A 20,566-nucleotide genomic window follows, 5' to 3' on the forward strand; every position below is an offset into this window, starting at 1 on the left:
CGGTGTCCTCGCAGTCAGCGTCACAGTGAAGCAGTCTGGGAACGGTGTCCTCACAGTCAGCGTCACAGTGAAGCAGTCTGGGAACGGTGTCCTGCAGTCAGCATCGCAGTGAAGCAGTCTGGGAACGGTGTCCTCACAGTCAGTGTCACAGTGAAGCAGTCTGGGAACGGTGTCCTCACAGTCAGTGTCACAGTGAAGCAGTCTGGGAACGGTGTCCTCGCAGTCAGTGTCACAGTGAAGCAGTCTGGGAACGGTGTCCTCACAGTCAGTGTCACAGTGAAGCAGTCTGGGAACGGTGTCCTCGCAGTCAGTGTCACAGTGAAGCAGTCTGGGAACGGTGTCCTGCAGTCAGCGTCACAGTGAAGCAGTTTGTGAATGGTGTCCTCGCAGTCAGCATCACAGTGAAGCAGCATGGGAACGGTGTCCTCGCAGTCAGTGTCACAGTGAAGCAGTCTGGGAACAGTGTCCCTGCAGTCAGCGTCACAGTGAAGCAGTCTGGGAACGGTGTCCTCACAGCGTCACAGTGAAGCAGCCTGGGAACGGTGTCCTGACAGTCAGCGTCACAGTGAAGCAGTCTGGGAACGATGTCCTGCAGTCAGCGTCACAGTGAAGCAGTCTGGGAACGGTGTCCTGCAGTCAGCGTCACAGTGAAGCAGTCTGGGAACAGTGTCCTCGCAGTCAGCATCACAGTGAAGCTGTCTGGGAACGGTGTCCTCACAGCGTCACAGTGAAGCAGTCTGGGAACAGTGTCCTCGCAGTCAGCGTCACAGTGAAGCAGTCTGGGAACAGTGTCCTCACAGTCAGCGTCACAGTGAAGCAGTCTGGGAACAGTGTCCTCACAGCGTCACAGTGAAGCAGTCTGGGAACGGTGTCCTCGCAGTCAGCGTCACAGTGAAGCAGTCTGGGAACAGTGTCCTCGCAGTCAGCGTCACAGTGAAGCAGTCTGGGAACGGTGTCCTCGCAGTCAGCGTCACAGTGAAGCAGTCTGGGAACAGTGTCCTCGCAGTCAGCGTCACAGTGAAGCAGTCTGGGAACGGTGTCCTCGCAGCGTCACAGTGAAGCAGTCTGGGAACGGTGTCCTCGCAGTCAGCGTCACAGTGAAGCAGTCTGGGAACGGTGTCCTCACAGTCAGTGTCACAGTGAAGCAGTCTGGGAACAGTGTCCTCGCAGTCAGCGTCACAGTGAAGCAGTCTGGGAACGGTGTCCTCGCAGTCAGCGTCACAGTGAAGCAGTCTGGGAACGGTGTCCTCGCAGTCAGCGTCACAGTGAAGCAGTCTGGGAACGGTGTCCTCGCAGTCAGCGTCACAGTGAAGCAGTCTGGGAACGGTGTCCTCACAGCGTCACAGTGAAGCAGTCTGGGAACGGTGTCCTCGCAGTCAGTGTCACAGTGAAGCAGTCTGGGAACGGTGTCCTCACAGCGTCACAGTGAAGCATTCTGGGAACGGTGTCCTCACAGTCAGCGTCACAGTGAAGCAGCCTGGGAACGGTGTCCTCGCAGTCAGCGTCACAGTGAAGCAGTCTGGGAACAGTGTCCTCGCAGTCAGTGTCACAGTGAAGCAGTCTGGGAACGGTGTCCTCGCAGTCAGCGTCACAGTGAAGCAGCCTGGGAACGGTGTCCTCGCAGTCAGCGTCACAGTGAAGCAGTCTGGGAACAGTGTCCTCGCAGTCAGTGTCACAGTGAAGCAGTCTGGGAACGGTGTCCTCGCAGTCAGCGTCACAGTGAAGCAGTCTGGGAACGGTGTCCTCGCAGTCAGCGTCACAGTGAAGCAGCCTGGGAACGGTGTCCTCGCAGTCAGCGTCACAGTGAAGCAGTCTGGGAACAGTGTCCTCACAGCGTCACAGTGAAGCAGTCTGGGAACGGTGTCCTCGCAGTCAGCGTCACAGTGAAGCAGTCTGGGAACAGTGTCCTCGCAGTCAGCGTCACAGTGAAGCAGTCTGGGAACGGTGTCCTCACAGCGTCACAGTGAAGCAGTCTGGGAACGGTGTCCTCGCAGTCAGCGTCACAGTGAAGCAGTCTGGGAACGGTGTCCTCACAGCGTCATAGTGAAGCAGTCTGGGAACGGTGTCCTCACAGCGTCACAGTGAAGCAGCCTGGGAACAGTGTCCTCACAGTCAGTGTCACAGTGAAGCAGTCTGGGAACGGTGTCCTCGCAGTCAGCGTCACAGTGAAGCAGTCTGGGAACGGTGTCCTCGCAGTCAGCGTCACAGTGAAGCAGTCTGGGAACGGTGTCCTTGCAGTCAGCATCACAGTGAAGCAGCCTGGGAACGGTGTCCTCGCAGTCAGCGTCACAGTGAAGCAGTCTGGGAACGGTGTCCTGCAGTCAGTGTCACAGTGAAGCAGCCTGGGAACGGTGTCCTCGCAGTCAGCGTCACAGTGAAGCAGGCTGGGAACAGTGTCCCCGCAGTGTCACAGTGAAGCAGTCTGGGAACGGTGTCCTGCAGTCAGTGTCACAGTGAAGCAGTCTGGGAACGGTGTCCTGCAGTCAGTGTCACAGTGAAGCAATCTGGGAACGGTGTCCTGCAGTCAGCGTCACAGTGAAGCAATCTGGGAACGGTGTCCTGCAGTCAGTGTCACAGTGAAGCAGTCTGGGAACGGTGTCCTCGCAGTCAGTGTCACAGTGAAGCAGTCTGGGAATGTGGTCCTCACAGTCAGTGTCACAGTGAAGCAGTCTGGGAACGGTGTCCTCGCAGCGTCACAGTGAAGCAGCCTGGGAACAGTGTCCTCGCAGTCAGTGTCACAGTGAAGCAGCCTGGGAACAGTGTCCTCGCAGTCAGTGTCACAGTGAAGCAGTCTGGGAACAGTGTCCTCGCAGTCAGTGTCACAGTGAAGCAGCCTGGGAACAGTGTCCTCGCAGTCAGTGTCACAGTGAAGCAGTCTGGGAACAGTGTCCTGTAGTCAGCGTCACAGTGAAGCAGTCTGGGAACAGTGTCCTCGCAGTCAGTGTCACAGTGAAGCAGCCTGGGAACAGTGTCCTCGCAGTCAGTGTCACAGTGAAGCAGTCTGGGAACAGTGTCCTGTAGTCAGCGTCACAGTGAAGCAGTCTGGGAACAGTGTCCTCGCAGTCAGTGTCACAGTGAAGCAGTCTGGGAACAGTGTCCTCGCAGTCAGCGTCACAGTGAAGCAGTTTGGGAACGGTGTCCTCGCAGTCAGCGTCACAGTGAAGCAGCCTGGGAACGGTGTCCTCGCAGCGTCACAGTGAAGCAGTCTGGGAACAGTGACCTCGCAGTCAGTGTCACAGTGAAGCAGTCTGGGAACAGTGTCCTTGCAGTCAGCGTCACTGTGAAGCAGTCTGGGAACGGTGTCCTGCAGTCAGCGTCACAGTGAAGCAGTCTGGGAACGGTGTCCTCGCAGCGTCACCGTGAAGCAGTCTGGGAACTGTGTCCTGCAGTCAGCGTCACAGTGAAGCAGTCTGTGAATGGTGTCCTGCAGTCAGCGTCACAGTGAAGCAGTCTGGGAACGGTGTCCTCGCAGTCAGCGTCACAGTGAAGCAGTCTGGGAACGGTGTCCTCGCAGTCAGCGTCACAGTGAAGCAGCCTGGGAACAGTGTCCTTGCAGTCAGCGTCACAGTGAAGCAGCCTGGGAACAGTGTCCTCGCAGTCAGCGTCACAGTGAAGCAGCCTGGGAACAGTGTCCTTACAGTCAGCGTCACAGTGAAGCAGTCTGGGAACAGTGTCCTTGCAGTCAGCGTCACAGTGAAGCATTCTGGGAACGGTGTCCTCGCAGTCAGCGTCACTGTGAAGCAGTCTGGGAACGGTGTCCTCGCAGTCAGCGTCACAGTGAAGCAGTCTGGGAACAGTGTCCTTGCAGTCAGCGTCACAGTGAAGCAGTCTGGGAACGGTGTCGTCACAGTGAAGCATTCTGGGAGCAGTGTCCTCGCAGTCAGCGTCACAGTGAAGCAGTCTGGGAACAGTGTCCTGCAGTCAGCGTCACTGTGAAGCAGTCTGGGAACGATGTCCTCACAGTCAGCGTCAGAGTGAAGCAGTCTGGGAACAGTGTCCTCGCAGTCAGCGTCACAGTGAAGCAGTCTGGGAATGGTGTCCTCGCAGTCAGCGTCACAGTGAAGCAGTCTGGGAATGGTGTCCTCACAGTCAGCATCACAGTGAAGCAGTCTGGGAACAGTGTCCTCGCAGTCAGCGTCACAGTGAAGCAGCCTGGGAGCGGTGTCCTCGCAGTCAGCGTCACAGTGAAGCAGCCTGGGAGCGGTGTCCTCGCAGTCAGCGTCACAGTGAAGCAGTCTGGGAACGGTGTCCCCGCAGCGTCACAGTGAAGCAGTCTGGGAATGGTGTCCCCGCAGCGTCACAGTGAAGCAGTCTGGGAACAGTGTCCTCACAGTCAGCGTCACAGTGAAGCAGTCTGGGAACGGTGTCCTCGCAGTCAGCGTCACAGTGAAGCAGTCTGGGAACGCTGTCCCCGCAGCGTCACAGTGAAGCAGTCTGGGAATGGTGTCCCCGCAGCGTCACAGTGAAGCAGTCTGGGAACAGTGTCCTCGCAGTCAGCATCACAGTGAAGCAGTCTGGGAACAGCGTCCTCACAGTCAGCATCACAGTGAAGCAGTCTGGGAACAGTGTCCTCGCAGTCAGCGTCACTGTGAAGCAGTCTGGGAACAGTGACCTCGCAGTCAGTGTCACAGTGAAGCAGTCTGGGAACGGTGTCCTCGCAGTCAGGGTCACAGTGAAGCAGTCTGGGAACAGTGACCTCGCAGTCAGTGTCACAGTGAAGCAGTCTGGGAACGGTGTCCTCGCAGTCAGCGTCACAGTGAAGCAGCCTGGGAACGGTGTCCTCGCAGTCAGCGTCACAGTGAAGCAGTCTGGGAACAGTGTCCTTGCAGTCAGCGTCACTGTGAAGCAGTCTGGGAATGGTGTCCTCACAGAAATCAATGGGATTGATGGCGGAGAAATCTCCATCCCAGAGAACTGAAGGAAGTGGTGCTAGAAATAGTAGATCCATTGGTGAGCGTTTTCCAACATTCTTTGGACTCCGGAATGGTTCCTACAGATTCGAGGATAGCGAATGTAACCACGCTGTTCAAAAAGGGAGGTAGAGAGAAAACAGGGAACTATAGACCAGTGAGCCTAACGTCGGCAGTAGGGAAGTTGCTGGAGTCCATTATCAAGGATTTCATAGCACAGCATCTGGAAAGCAGTGGAGTAATCAGATAAAGTCAGCATGGATTTATGAAAGGGAAATCCGCTTGAAAAATCAACTGGAATTATTTGAAGATGTAACTAGTAGAGTTGAGCAGGGAGAACCGGTGGATGTGGTTTATTTAAACTTTCAGAAGCCTTCGAGAAGGTCTCACACTGCAGTTTACTATGCAAATTTGAAGAAGATGGATTATGGCTAGTGTCTTGAGTTTGATAGAAAGCTGGTTAGCAGACAGTCAGTGACTCGTGGGGAACCGCAAGGACCTGTGCCAGGACCCCAACTGTTCACATTATATATGAATGATTTGGACGAGGGAACTAAATGCATTTTCTCCAAATTTGCAGATGATACAAAGTTGGGTGGGAGGGTGAGCTGTGAGGGGGATAATAAGATGCTTCAGCGGGATTTGGACAGGCTGAGTGAGTGGGTACATGCATGCGCAAGTTGAGAAGACACAGTCAGAGTGAGGCACATCCAGAGTGGGAAGTTGGAACTTGGTAATTTGGTGCAGTGAGGTAACGGTGCAGAGTGGGAGAAGTTGCTTTTTCCCGACTGTTTTGTTCTCTCTCTTTCTTCTGGCCTGTAACTTTTAATCTGCAGGGAGACAACCAAGGTGAGTTCTCCCAGTGAGCCAGAGAAGGCACAGCCAGAGTGAGGCACAGCCAGAGTGAGGCACAGCCAGAGTGAGGCACAACCAAGAGTGAGTTTGGGAATTCGAAGCTAGGTGGGGGGGAGGTGCTTTTTAACCCTGGTAAGTGACTGGGAAATAGAGTTTCTTTTCATTGTCTAAACCTAAGGTTTAAGACATGGCAGGAGATCCCAGACCCGTGTCATGCTCCTCGTGTGCGATGTGGGAACTCAGGGACACGTCCACTGTCCCTGGCTCCTTCACGTGCAGGAAGTGTGTTCAGTTGCAGCTCCTGTTAGACCGCTTGACGGCTCTGGAGCTGCGGATGGACTCACTTTGGAGCATCCGCGATGCTGAGGAGGTCGTGGATAGCACGTTTAGTGAGTTGGTCACACCGCAGGTGAAGGTTACTGAGGGAGATAGAAAATGGGTGACCAAAAGAAAGAGCAAGAGTAGGAAGGCAGTGCAGGTGTCCCCTGCGGTCATCTCCCTGCAAAACAGATATACCGCTTTGGATACTGTTGAGGGAGATGGCTCACCAGGGGAAGGCAGCAGCAGCCAGGTTCATGGCACCATGGCTGGCTCTGCTGCACAGCAGGGCAGGAAGAAAAATGGCAGGGCTATAGTGATAGGGGACTCGATCGTAAGGGGAATAGACAGGCGGTTCTGTGGATGCAATCGAGACTCCAGGATGGTATGTTGCCTCCCTGGTGCAAGGGTCAAGGATGTCTCGGAGCGGCTGCAGGACATTCTGGGGGGGGGGGGGGGGGGGTAAAAAACGGGATGAGGTCCTACAAGCGGAATTCAGGGAGTTAGGAGTTAAACTAAAAAGTAGGACCTCAAAGGTAGTAATCTCAGGATTGCTACCAGTGCCACGAGCTAGTCAGAGTAGGAATGTCAGGATAGATAGGATGATGGACTTCCGGTGGCGGCAATGCGGAGCTAAGCCGCACATTCGGCAGCTCCCGCTGAAAACGGACTTTGGGGCTCTTTTCAGGGCCCCCAACGGAGCTGTGTCGGCAAATCCCGACGTGGGAAGAGGTCAGGAGTCGACCCCTACGGTCCTATGGTCCGGACCAGGAGTGGGGTAAGGAGAAACACGGAGAAAGCACCCCTGAAAAAGTGGAGGAAGGAAGACAAAATGGCAGCCGGCGGAGGCCTTGAGGAGCTGAGGCAGTGGGCGCGGGAGCAGCAGGCGACTCTGCTGCGCTGCTTCCAGGAGCTTAAGGTGGAGTCGCTGAAGGCTACCACCGGTAAACTGCTGGAGACCCAGACAGCCCAGGGGGCTGCGATCCGGGAGCTGCAGCAGCAGGCCTCCGAAAGGGAGGATGAGGCCGCGGCCCTCGCGGGGAAGGTGGAGATGCACGAGGCACTCCATAAAAAAGTGGCAGGAACGGTTCGAGGAGATGGAGAACCGGACGAGGAGGAAGAATTTGCGGATCCTGGGCCTCACGGAGGGGCTGGAGGGGTCGGACCTGGCAGCCTATGTGGTCGTTATGTTAAACTCGCTGATGGGGGCTGGGTCCTTCCAGGGGCCCCTGGAGTTGGAGGGGGCCCACAGAATTCTGGCTAGGAGGCCCAAGCCAAATGAGCCGCTGCGGGCGGTGTTGGTGCGGTTTCACCGGTTTGTTGACCGGGAGTGCGTGCTCCGGTGGGCCAAGAAGGAGCGGAGCAGCAAGTGGGAGAACACAGAGGTGCGGATCTTCCAGGACTGGAGTGCGGAGGTGGCTAAGCGGAAGGCCGGGTTTAACCGGACGAAGACGGTGCTCCACAGACAGAGTGTGAAGTTCGGCATGTTGCAGCCGGCACGTCTGTGGGTCACCTACAAGGACCGTCACCATTATTTTGAGTCCCCGGAGGAGGCGTGGGCCTTTGTGCAGGCCGAGAAACTGGACTCAAACTGAGGGTCTAAGATGGGGGATGCTGTATAATACTGTATTTGCATTTGCTTGGTTTAATGTAAGATGTGGGTTGGCCTTAGGGTGGGTGGGGCGATGTCGATTTGTCTTTTCTGTATGGGTTTTTCTGTAGGGGTCTGGTGGACGGGTTCGGGCAGGGGGGTAAACGGTGGGGGGGGACTGACAATGGGAGTTGCCCTGGAGGAGGCGGGGCCAGGCAGGGCGAATGCGGGTTTCCAGCGCTGGGAGATGGTGGGGGCGGGGGTCGTTGCTGGCTGTTTTCTTTTCCCGCGCAAGAGCAGGGGGGGGGGGGAAGGACCTGTTGACGGGCACGATGGAGGAGGGGGAGTCCCACGTGGGGAGGAGTCGGAGGTGTGGCGGGAGTCGTCGGGGTCAGCAGAAGTTAGCTGGCTCACGGGAGTGCAAGGGATGGGTTATGGCTAATCGGCAGGGGAGGGGGGCAGGGAGCCCTCTGATCCGGCTGATAACCTGGAATGTGAGGGGGCTGAATGGGCCGGTCAAGCGGGCCCGGGTGTTTGCGCACCTGAGGGGGCTGAAGGCGGATGTGGCCATGCTCCAGGAGACACACCTGAAGGTGGCGGACCAGGTTCGACTGAGGAAGGGATGGGTGGGCCAAGTATTTCATTCAGGGCTGGATGAGAAGAATCGGGGGGTGGCGATCCTGGTGGGAAAGAGCGTGTCGTTTGAGGCGTTAAATGTGGTGACTGACAGTGGCGGGAGGTATGTGATGGTGAGTGGTAAGCTGCAGGGGGAGCAGGTGGTGCTGGTCAATGTTTATGCCCCAAACTGGGACAATGCGGGGTTTATGCGGCGCATGTTGGGCCGCATTCCGGACCTGGAGGTGGGGGGCCTGATCATGGGGGGGGGACTTCAGCACAGTGCTGGATCCCCCATTGGATCGATCCAAGTCCCGGACGGGTAGGAGGCCGGCGGCGGCTAAGGTGTTGAGGGGGTTTATGGATCAGATGGGAGGGGTGGATCCCTGCAGGTTTGTGAGTCCAAGGGCCAGGGAGTACTCGTTTTTCTCCCACATGCATAAGGCCTACTCGAGGATTGATTTTTTTGTCCTGAGCAGGGGGCTGGTTTCGAGGGTGGAGGATGCTGAATACTCTGCCATTGTCATTTCAGATCATGCCCCGCACTGGGTGGACCTCGGGCTGGGGGAGGAGAGGGACCAGCGCCCGCTCTGGCGCTTGGAGGTGGGGCTGTTGGCAGACGAGGAGGTGGCCGAGAGGGTTCGGGGGTGTATCGAGAGGTACCTTGTGGCCAACGATAACGGGGAGGTCCGAGTGGGGACGGTCTGGGAGGCATTGAAGGCGGTGATTATAGGGGAGTTGATTTCCATCCGAACCCATAGGGAGAGGGGAGAGCAGAGGGAGAGGGAGAGATTGGTGGGGGAGATGGTGAGGGTGGACAGGAGATATGCGGAGGGTCCGGAGGAGGGATTGCTGGGGGAGCGGCGTAGCCTTCAGGCCAGGTTCGACCTATTGACCACTAGAAAGGCGGAAGCTCAGTGGAGGAAAGCACAGGGGGCGGTGTGTGAATATGGGGAGAAGGCAAGTAGGATGCTGGCACACCAGCTCCGAAAGCGGGACGCGGCCAGGGAGATTGGGGGAGTGAAGGATAGAGATGGGAAGGTGGTGCGGAGAGGGGTAGATGTTAATGGGGTCTTCAGGGACTTCTATGGGGAACTGTACCGGTCGGAGCCCCCGGTGGAGGGGGGTGGAATGGGGCGCTTCTTGGACAAGCTGTGATTCCCGAGGGTGGAGGAGGAGCAGGTGGAGGGGCTGGGGGAGCTGATTGAGCTGGAGGAGCTGGTTAAAGGGATAGGGAGCATGCAGTCGGGGAAGGTGCCGGGGCCGGATGGGTTTCCAGCTGAATTTTATAAAAGGTATGTGGACCTGTTGGGCCCCCTGTTGGTCCGGACCTTTAACGAGGCAAGGGAGGGGGGGGCTTTGCCCCCAACTATGTCACAGGCGCTGATTTCCTTGATCCTTAAGCGGGACAAGGACCCTCTGCAGTGTGGGTCATATTGGCCGATCTCGCTGCTAAACGCAAACGCTAAGCTGCTGGCAAAGATCCTGGCCACTAGAATAGAGGATTGTGTGCCGGGGGTCATTCACGATGACCAGACGGGGTTTGTGAAGGGAAGGCAGTTGAATACGAACATGCGAAGGCTTCTGAATGTCATTATGATGCCGGCTGTGGAAGGGGAGGTGGAGATAGTGGTGGCATTAGACGCGGAGAAGGCCTTTGATAGGGTTGAGTGGGGGTATCTGTGGGAGGTGCTGGAAAGGTTTGGGTTCGGGGAGGGGTTTGTCCAGTGGGCGAGGCTGCTCTACGAAGCCCCGATGGCGAGTGTAGCCACGAATAGGAGGAGGTCGGAGTACTTTCGGCTGTACCGGGGGACGAGGCAGGGGTGCCCCCTGTCCCCCTTGCTCTTTGCGTTGGCGATTGAGCCCCTGGCCATGGCATTGAGGGAGTCGGGGAACTGGAGGGGCCTGGTGCGGGGTGGGGAGGAGCATCGGGTGTCGCTGTATGCGGACGACCTGTTGCTGTATGTGGCGGACCCGGTGGGGGGGATGCCAGAGGTGATGAGGATTCTTAGTGACTTTGGGGGTTTCTCTGGATATAAGTTGAACCTGGGCAAGAGTGAGTTGTTTGTGGTGCATCCGGGGGATCAGGAGGAGGGGATTGGTAGGCTCCCATTGAAGAAGCAGGGAAGAGCTTCAGGTACCTAGGGGTCCAGGTGGCTGGGAGCTGGGGGGCCCTGCACAAGCTCAACCTCACAAGGTTGGTGGAGCAGATGGAGGAGGAGTTTAAGAGGTGGGATATGTTACCGCTGTCATTGGCAGGGAGGGTGCAGTCCGTCAAGATGACGGTGCTCCCAAGGTTTTTGTTCCTGTTCCAGTGCCTCCCCATCCTTATCCCGAAGGCCTTTTTTAGGAGGGTCAACAGGAATATTACGGGATTTGTATGGGCGCATGGGACTCCGAGGGTTCGAAGAGTGTTCCTGGAACGAGGCAGGGGTAGGGGGGGTCTGGCATTGCCCAACCTCTGTGGGTATTACTGGGCTGCCAATGCAGCGATGGTGCGTAAGTGGGTAATGGACGGGGAAGGGGCAGCATGGAAGAGGATGGAGATGGCGTCCTGTGTGGGCACGAGCCTGGAGGCGCTGGTAACGGCGCCGTTGCCGCTCCCTCCAACGAGGTATACCACGAGCCCGGTGGTGGCGGCTACCCTCAAAATTTGGGGGCAATGGAGACGGTATAGGGGAGAAGTGGGGGGTTCGATGGAGGCCCCGATACGGGGGAACCATCGGTTTGTCCCAGGGAGCATTGATGGCGGATTTCTGGGCTGGCACAGGGCAGGGGTTAGGAGGTTGAGGGACCTGTTTGTGGAGGGGAGGTTCGCGAGCTTGGGGGAGTTAGAGGGGAAGTTTGGGCTCCCCCCGGGGAACATGTTTCGGTACATGCAGGTGAGGGCGTTTGCCAGGCAGCAGGTGGAGGGGTTCCCCTTGTTGCCCCCACGTGGGGTACGGGACAGTGTGCTCTCGGGGGTGTGGGTTGGAGGAGGGAGGATTTCGGACATACACCGCGTAATGCAGGAGGTAGACGAGGCCTCGGTGGAGGAGCTGAAGGGTAAATGGGAAGAGGAGCTGGGTGAGGAGATTGAGGAGGGGACATGGGCGGATGCCCTGGAGAGAGTGAATTCCTCCTCTTCCTGTGCGAGGCTTAGCCTCATACAGTTCAAGGTGCTGCATAGGGCCCACATGACTGGGACGAGGATGAGTAGGTTTTTCGGGGGCGAGGACAGGTGTGCTAGGTGCTCGGGGAGCCCAGCGAACCACGCCCATATGTTTTGGGCATGCCCAGCGCTGGGGGAGTTTTGGAGGGGGGTAGCAAGGACGGTGTCGAGGGTGGTGGGATCCAGGGTCAAGCCAGGCTGGGGACTCGCAATTTTTGGGGTTGGGGTGGAGCCGGGAGTGCAGGAGGCGAAAGAGGCCGGTGTTCTGGCCTTTGCGTCCCTAGTAGCCCGGCGGAGGATCTTGCTCCAATGGAAGGATGCGAGGCCCCCAAGCGTGGAGGCCTGGATCAATGATATGGCGGGGTTCATTAAATTGGAGAGGGTGAAATTTGCCCTGAGGGGATCAGTACAAGGGTTTTTCAGGCGGTGGCAGCCTTTCCTGGACTTCCTGGCAGAACGGTAGGGAAATAGGCCGACAGCAGCAGCAACCCGGGGGGAGGGGGGGGGCGGGGTGGGTGGGAGGGAGAACTGTGTACATGGGTCTGTGGGATGTGGCGGGTGTTATCTCTTTCCCTTTTGTTGTTTGGGTGTTCTTTTGTTTTTTCCTTTTGTTTGTAGTTGCGTTTGAAGATTGGTGGGTATTGTTCTTGGGGTGTTACCCCGGTTGTTTTGTTAATAGAGTTAAGATGTTTACATTTTGTAAAAATTTCAATAAAAATTATTTTTAAAAAAAAGGATAGATAGGATGATGAATGCGTGGCTCGAGAGATGGTGCAAGAGGGAGGGATTCAAATTCCTGGGGCATTGGGACCGGTTCTGGGGGAGGTGGGACCTGTACAAACCAGACGGTCTGCACTTGGGCAGGACTGGAACCGATGTCCTAGGGGAGGTGTTTTCTAGAGCTGTTGGGGAGGGTTTAAACTAATGTGGCAGGGGGATGGGAACCGATGCAGGAAGTTGGAAGGTAGTAAAACAGGGACAGAAGCAAAAGGAAGTAAGGGGAAAAGTGCAAGTCAGAGAAGACATAGTCAGAAATCCATAAGGGCGACAGTACAAGGTACAGTAAATGACTATGATTTAGTGGCCATTACTGAAACATGGTTAAAGGATGGTCACGACTGGGAGTTAAATATCCGAGGGTATCAAACTATTCGGAAGGACAGAGTGGATGGTAAGGGAGGTGGTGTAGCTCTGTTATTTAAGGATGACATCTGGGCAATAATTAGGGATGATATCGGTGCTATGGAGGATAAGGTTCAATCCATTTGGGTGGAAATCAGGAATAGTAAGGCGAAAAAGTCACTGATAGGAGTCTATCGGCCACCAAATAGTAACGTTATGGTGGGGCAGGCAATAAACAAAGAAATAACTGATGCATGTAGAAATGGTACGGCAGTTATCATGGGGGATTTTAATCTACATGTCGATTGGTTTAACCACGTCGGTCAAGGCAACCTTGAGGAGGAGTTTATAGAATGTATCCACGATAGTTTCCTAGAACAGTCTGTAATGGAACCTATGAGGGAACAAGCAGTCCTAGATCTTGTCCTGTGTAATGAGACAGGATTGATTCATGATCTCATAGTTAGGGATCCTCTCGGAAGGAGTGATCACAATATCGTGGAATTTAAAATACAGATGGAGGGTGAGAAAGTAAAATCAAATACTAGTGTTTTGTGTTTAAACAAAGGAGATTACAATGGGATGAGAGAAGAACTAGCTAAGGTAGACTGGGAGCAAAGACTTTATGGTGGAACAGTTGAGGAACAGTGGAGAACCTTCCAAGCGATTTTTCACAGTGCTCAGCAAAGGTTTACACCAACAAAAAGGAAGGACGGTAGAAAGAGGGAAAATCGACTGTGGATTTCTATGGAAATAAGGGAGAGTATCAAATTGAAGGAAAAAGCATACAAAGTGGCAAAGGTTGGTGGGAGACAAGAGGACTGGGAAATCTTTGGGGGGCAACAGAAAGCTACTAAAAAAGATATAAAGAAGAGTAAGATAGAGTATGAGAGTAAACTTGCACAGAATATAAAAACAGACAGTAAAAGTTTTTACAAATATATAAAACAAAAAAGAGTGACTAAGGTAAATATTGGTCCTTTAGAGGATGAGGAAATGGCTGAGGAACTGAACAGGTTTTTTGGGTCGGTCTTCACAGTGGAAGACACAAATAACATGCCAGTGACTGATAGAAATGAGGCTATGACAGGTGAGGACCTTGAGAGGATTGTTATCACTAAGGAGATAGTGATGGGTAAGCTAATGAGGCTAAAGGTAGACAAGTCTCCTGGCCCTGATATAATGCATCCCAGAGTGCTTAAAGAGATGGCTAGGGAAATTGCAAATGCATTAGTGATAATTTATCAAAATTCACTAGACTCTGGGGTGGTCCCGGTGGATTGGAAATTAGCAAACATGACACCACTGTTTAAAAAAGGAGGTAGGCAGAGAGCAGGAAATTATAGGCCAGTGAGCTTAACTTCGGTAGTAGGGAAGATGCTGGAATCTATCATCAAGGAAGAAATAGCGAGGCATCTGGATAGAAATTATCCCATTGGGCAGACGCAGCATGGGTTCATAAAGGGCAGGTCATGCCTAACTAATTTGGTGGAATTTTTTGAGGACATTACCAGTGCGGTAGATAACGGGGAGCCAATGGATGTGGTATATCTGGATTTCCAGAAAGCCTTTGACAAGGTGCCACACAAAAGGTTGCTGCATGAGATAAAGATGCATGTCGTAGTAGCATGGATAGAGGATTGGTTAATTAATAGAAAGCAAAGAGTGAGGATTAATGGGTGTTTCTCTGGTTGGCAATCAGTAGATAGTGGTGTTCCTCAGGGATCCGTGTTGGGCCCACAATTGTTCACAATTTACATAGATGATTTGGAGTTGGGGACCAAGGGCAATGTGTCCAAGTTTGCAGATGACACGAAGATGAGTGGTAAAGCGAAAAGTGCAGAGGATACTGGAAGTCTGCAGAGGGATTTGGATAGGTTAAGTGAATGGGCTAGGGTCTGGCAGATGGAATACAATGTTGACAAATGTGAGGTTATCCATTTTGGTAGGAATAACAGCAAACGGGATTATTATTTAAATGATAAAATATTAAAACATGCCACTGTGCAGAGAGACCTGGGTGTGCTAGTGCATGAGTTACAGAAAGTTGGTTTACAGGTGATTAAGAAGGCAAATGGAATTTTGTCCTTCATTGCTAGAGGGATGGAGTTTAAGACTAGGGAGGTTATTCTGCAATTGTATAAGGTGTTAGTGAGGCCACACCTGGAGTATTGTGTTCAGTTTTGGTCTCCTTACTTGAGAAAGGACGTACTGGCACTGGAGGGTGTGCAGAGGAGATTCACTAGGTTAATCCCAGAGCTGAAGGGGTTGGATTATGAGGAGAGGTTGAGTAGACTGGGACTGTACTCATTGGAATTTAGAAGGATGAGGGGGAATCTTATAGAAACATATAAAATTATGAAGGGAATAGATAGGATAGATGCGGGCAGGTTGTTTCCACTGGCGGGTGAAAGCAGAACTAGGGGACATAGCCTCAAAATAAGGGAAGTAGATTTAGGACTGAGTTTAGGAGGAACTTCTTCATCCAAAGGGTTGTGAATCTATGGAATTCCTTGCCCAGTGAAGCAGTTGAGGCTCCTTCATTACATGTTTTTAAGGTAAAGATAGATAGTTTTTTGAAGAATAAAGGGATTAAGGGTTATGGTGTTCGGGCCGGAAAGTGGAGCTGAGTCCACAAAAGATCAGCCATGATCTAATTGAATTGCGGAGCAGGTTCGAGGGGCCAGATGGCCGACTCCTGCTCCTAGATCTTATGTTCTTATGACAGACACAGTACAATGTGGATAAATGTGAGGTTATCCGCTTCAATAGCAAAAATAGGAAGGCAGATTATTATTGGAATATAAATTGAGAGAGGCGGATACTCAGCGAGACCTTGGTGTCCTCGTGCATCAGTCGCTGAAAGTAAGCGCGCAGGTACAGCAGGCAGTAAAGAAGGCAAATGGGATGTTGGCCTTCATAGCGAGAGGATTTGAGTATAGGGATAGAGATGTTTTACTGCAATTATACAGGGCATTGGTGAGGCCACAGCCGGAGTATTGTGGGCAGTTTTGGTGTCCCTATCTGAGGAAGGATGTTCTTGCGATGGAGGGAGAGCAGCGAAGGTTTACCAGGCTGATTCCTGGGATGGCCGGACTGACATATGAGGAGAGACTAAATCGGATCGGATTATATTCATTGGAGTTTAGAAGGCTGAGAGGGTATCTCATAGAAACTTACAAAATTCTAACAGGAATAGACAGGGTAGATTCAGAAAGAATGTTCCCGATGGTGGGGGAGTCCAGAACCTGGGGTCATAGTTTGAGGATAAGGGGTAAACCTTTTAGGATTGAGGTGAGGAGAAATGTCTTCACCCAGAGAGCGGGGAATCTGTGGAATTCACTCCAACAGAAAGTAGTTGAGGCCAAAACGTTGTGTAATTTCAAGAAGGAATTAGATATTGCTATTGGGACTGAAGGGATTGAGGGATATGGGGGGAGTGGGGATCAGGGTATTGAACTTGATGACCAGCCATGATCATAATGAATGGCGGAGCAGGCTCGAGGGGCTGAATGGCCTTTTCCTGCTTCTCTTTTCTATGTATGTTGCTAAGATTTCCTGGCAAGAAAGTTGAGGAAGTCTGACATGGATGGGGTTTGATTGGCTAGTCTAATCAAAGGGGTTTGATTGGTTGATCCAATAGAAGGGGTTTTGCAATAAAAGCAAATTACTGTGGATGTTGGAATCTGAAATGGAATTTTGTCCTTCATTGCTGGAGGAATGGAGTTTAAAACCAGGGAGGTTATGTTGCAGCTTTATAGGGTGTTAGTGAGGCCACACCTGGAGGACTGTGAACAGGTTTGGTCTCCTTACTTGAGAAAGATGTCCTGGCACTGGAGGGTGTGCAGAGGAGATTCACTAGGTTGATTCTGGAGTTCAGAGGATTGGCTTATGAGGAGAGACTAAGTAGACTGGGACTGTACTCGTTGGAATTTAGAAGAATGAGGGAGGGTCTTATAGAAACATTAAAAATTATGAAGGGAATAGATAGGATAGATGCGGGCAGGTTGTTTCCACTGGCGGGTGACAGCAGAACTAGGGGGCATAGCCTCAAAATAAGGGGAAGTAGATTTAGGACTGAGTTTAGGAGGAACTTCTTCACCCAAAGGGTTGTGAATCTATGGAATTCCTTGCCCAGTGAAGCAGTTGAGGCTCCTTCATTGAATGTTTTTAAGACAAAGATAGATAGTTTTTTGAACAGTAAAGGAATAAAAGGTTACGGTGAGCGGGCGGCTAAGTGGAGCTGAGTCCACATAAAGATCAGCCATGATCTCATTGAATGGCGGGGCAGGCTCGAGGGGCCGAATGGCCCACTCCCGCTCTATGTTTTTATATTCTTCTGGTTTGATTGGTTGGTTCAATAGATGGGGTTTGATTGGTTTAAAGCATCGTTTTATTTCCTTGTTCCAAACATTCCCATTGCTATTGAACATCTAGGGAATACATCATCTGTCCACCTCACCCTCCCTCACACACAGGAGTTTACAACCTGCCAGAGACACAGCTTACTGAAAGGATTCTGGCGAGGAGCAGAGATGGAGTGGAGTGTAACCATCCTGTGAGAAGGTATTGGGATTTGCTCCATATGTCAGCAGCAATCTCACACACTCTGCCTGTGCGTTTTCACACGCTTCATGCAAAGCAGTCTTCCCTCCTGGGGCAAAGTCTACGTCCGCTCCACAAGTCAGTAAGTGCTTGAGACACTTATCATAGCCACGACTGGCTGTGATTTGCAACGGCGTGGTGAACTCCTCCTTATAGCACAGGGACCAGATTCCTGCAGAATGGAGAAACAACAGGACAGTTATTAGTCAGAGCAGCTGCTGCATTGCAAAACCAATCTCACCCAGCAGCTTGTCTAGATTCATATTGACTGACAGTTCTGTATGTCCCAGAATGTCTACAGGGCATATACACAGTCCTGTATATCCCAGACTGTCTACAGGACATATACACAGTCCTGTGTATCCCACACTGTCTACAGGACATATACACAGTCCTGGGTATCCCACACTGTCCACAGGGCATATACACAGTCCTGTGTGTCCCAGACTGTCTACAGGACATATACACAGTCCTGTATGTCCCAGAATGTCTACAGGACATATACACAGTCCTGTATGTCCCAGACTGTCTACAGGGCATATACACAGTCCTGTGTATCCCAGAATGTCTACAGGGCATATACACAGTCCTGTATGTCCCAGAATGTCTACAGGACATATACACAGTCCTGTGTATCCCAGACTGTCTACAGGACATATACACAGTCCTGTGTATCCCAGACTGTCTACAGGACATATACACAGTCCTGTGTATCCCAGACTGTCTACAGGACATATACACAGTCCTGTATGTCCCAGAATGTCTACAGGACATATACACAGTCCTGTGTATCCCAGACTGTCTACAGGATATATACACAGTCCTGTGTATCCCAGACTGTCTACACGACATATACACAGTCCTGTGTATCCCAGACTGTCTACAGGACATATACACAGTCCTGTGTATCCCAGACTGTCTACAGGATATATACACAGTCCTGTGTATCCCAGACTGTCTACACGACATATACACAGTCCTGTGTATCCCAGACTGTCTACAGGGCATATACACAGTCCTGTGTATCCCACACTGTCTACAGGACATATACACAGTCCTGTGTATCCCACACTGTCTACAGGACATATACACAGTCCTGTGTATCCCACACTGTCTACAGGACATATACACAGTCCTGTGTATCCCAGACTGTCTACAGGACATATACACAGTCCTGTGTATCCCAGACTGTCTACAGGACATATACACAGTCCTGTGTATCCCACACTGTCTACAGGGCATATACACAGTCCTGTGTATCCTAGACTGTCTACAGGACATATACACAGTCCTGTGTATCCCACACTGTCTACAGGACATATACACAGTCCTGTGAACCCCACACTGTCTACAGGACATATACACAGTCCTGTGTATCCCAGACTGTCTACAGGACATATACACAGTCCTGTGTATCCCAGACTGTCTACAGGACATATACACAGTCCTGTGTATCCCAGACTGTCTACAGGACATATACACAGTCCTGTGTATCCCAGACTGTCTACAGGACATATACACAGTCCTGTGTATCCCACACTGTCTACAGGGCATATACATAGTCCTCTGTATCCCAGACTGTCTACAGGACATATACACAGTCCTCTGTATCCCAGACTGTCTACAGGATATATACACAGTCCTGTGTATGTCCCAGACTGTCTACAGGACATATACACAGTCCTGTGTATGTCCCAGACTCTCTACAGGACATATACACAGTCCTGTGTATCCCGGACTGTCTATAGGACATATACACAGTCCTCTCAGTCCCACACTGTCTACAGGACATATACACAGTCCTGTGTATGTTCCAGAATGTCTACAGGACATATACACAGTCCTCTGTATCCCAGACTGTCTACAGGACATATACACAGTCCTGTGTATGTCCCATACTGTCTACAGGACATATACACAGTCCTGTGTATCCCAGACTGTCTACAGGACATATACACTGTCCTGTGTATCCCAGACTGTCTACAGGACATATACGCAGTCCTCTGTATCCCAGACTGTCTACAGGACATATACACAGTCCTCTGTATCCCAGACTGTCTACAGGACATATACACAGTCCTCTGTATCCCAGACTGTCTACAGGACATATACACAGTCCTGTGTATCCCAGACTGTCTACAGGACATATACACAGCCCTCTGTATCCCAAACTGTCCAACAAAAAACAAACAATGAAAAGTACAGCACAGGAACAGGCCCTTCGGCCCTCCAAGCCCGTGCCGACCATGCTGCCCGTCTAAACTAAAACCTTCTACACTTCCTGGGTCCGTATCCCTCTATTCCCATCCTATTCATGTATTTGTCAAGATGCCCCTTAAACGTCACTATCGTCCCTGCTTCCACCACCTCCTCCGGCAGCGAGTTCCAGGCACCCACTACCCTCTGTGTAAAAAAACTTACCTCGTACATCCCCTCTAAACCTTGCCCCTCGCACCTTAAACGTATGCCCCCTAGTAATTGACCCCTCTACCCTGGGGAAAAGTCTCTGACTATCCACTCTGTCTATGCCCCTCATAATTTTGTAGACCTCTATCAGGTCGCCCCTCAACCATCCGTCATTCCAGTGAGAATAAAAGAACAAACCGAGTTTATTCAACCTCTCCTCATAGCTAATGCCCTCCATACCAGGCAACACCCTGGTAAATCTCTTCTGCACCCTCCCTATCTCTGTAACTTCCTACAGCCCCTCCACCTCTCCCTATTGTCAAAATATACACATGAAATGAAATGAAATGAAAATCGCTTATTGTCACGAGTAGGCTTCAATGAAGTTACTGTGAAAAGCCCCTAGTCGCCACATTCCGGCGCCTGTCCGGGGAGGCTGGTACGGGAATCAAACCGTGCTGCTGGCCTGCTTGGTCTGCTTTAAAAGCCAGCGATTTAGCCCAGTGAGCTAAAACAGCCAGTATATGATGGTGCAGAGACACACACTGACTGACACACTGCGAGACCAATCAACACACACAACACAGCAGCCAATCACCAGCTAGGGCACGGTCACTATAAAGCCAGAGGGCAGAAGTTTTCCCGCTCATTCGGGATGCAGCCTCTGAGACAGACAGAGCCCGCAGTCAGTAGCACAAACATCCACCATGTGCTGGCAGTATAGGCTGGTCAGGTTAGGCATAGGTCTTCAGTCAATCTAACATAGTGTCGACCCACAGTGCAAGTATGTTTAACAGCTCTTAGTTAAATAAAATAGAGTTGTACTATTACAAGTGTTGGTAGCCTGTCTATGTTACTGCTAATGTAAACTCAGTCTCCACAGATCCAGAGTACCCAACACATCACCTATCTCTGTAACCTCCTCCAGCCCCTACACCCCTCCCTATCTCTGTAACCTCCTCCAGCCCCTGCAACCCTCCCTATCTCTGTAAC

The 20,566-nt window shown here is 52.2% G+C and overlaps 1 protein-coding gene across 1 annotated transcript in view; it reads right to left on the reverse strand.

Annotated features, from left to right (window-relative positions):
* LOC119972893 (ankyrin repeat and SOCS box protein 18-like) overlaps window positions 1-20,566 on the reverse strand; it is a 49,540-nt gene that overhangs the window by 13,081 nt on the left and 15,893 nt on the right. Inside the window, exon 3 of the mRNA XM_038810437.1 lies at window positions 17,072-17,339. Within this exon, the coding sequence (XP_038666365.1) occupies window positions 17,072-17,339 (268 nt within the window). The remainder of the gene's footprint in view (window positions 1-17,071; window positions 17,340-20,566) is intronic.

Source organism: Scyliorhinus canicula, chromosome 10, assembly GCF_902713615.1.
Source record: "Scyliorhinus canicula chromosome 10, sScyCan1.1, whole genome shotgun sequence".
NCBI lineage: Eukaryota > Metazoa > Chordata > Chondrichthyes > Carcharhiniformes > Scyliorhinidae > Scyliorhinus > Scyliorhinus canicula.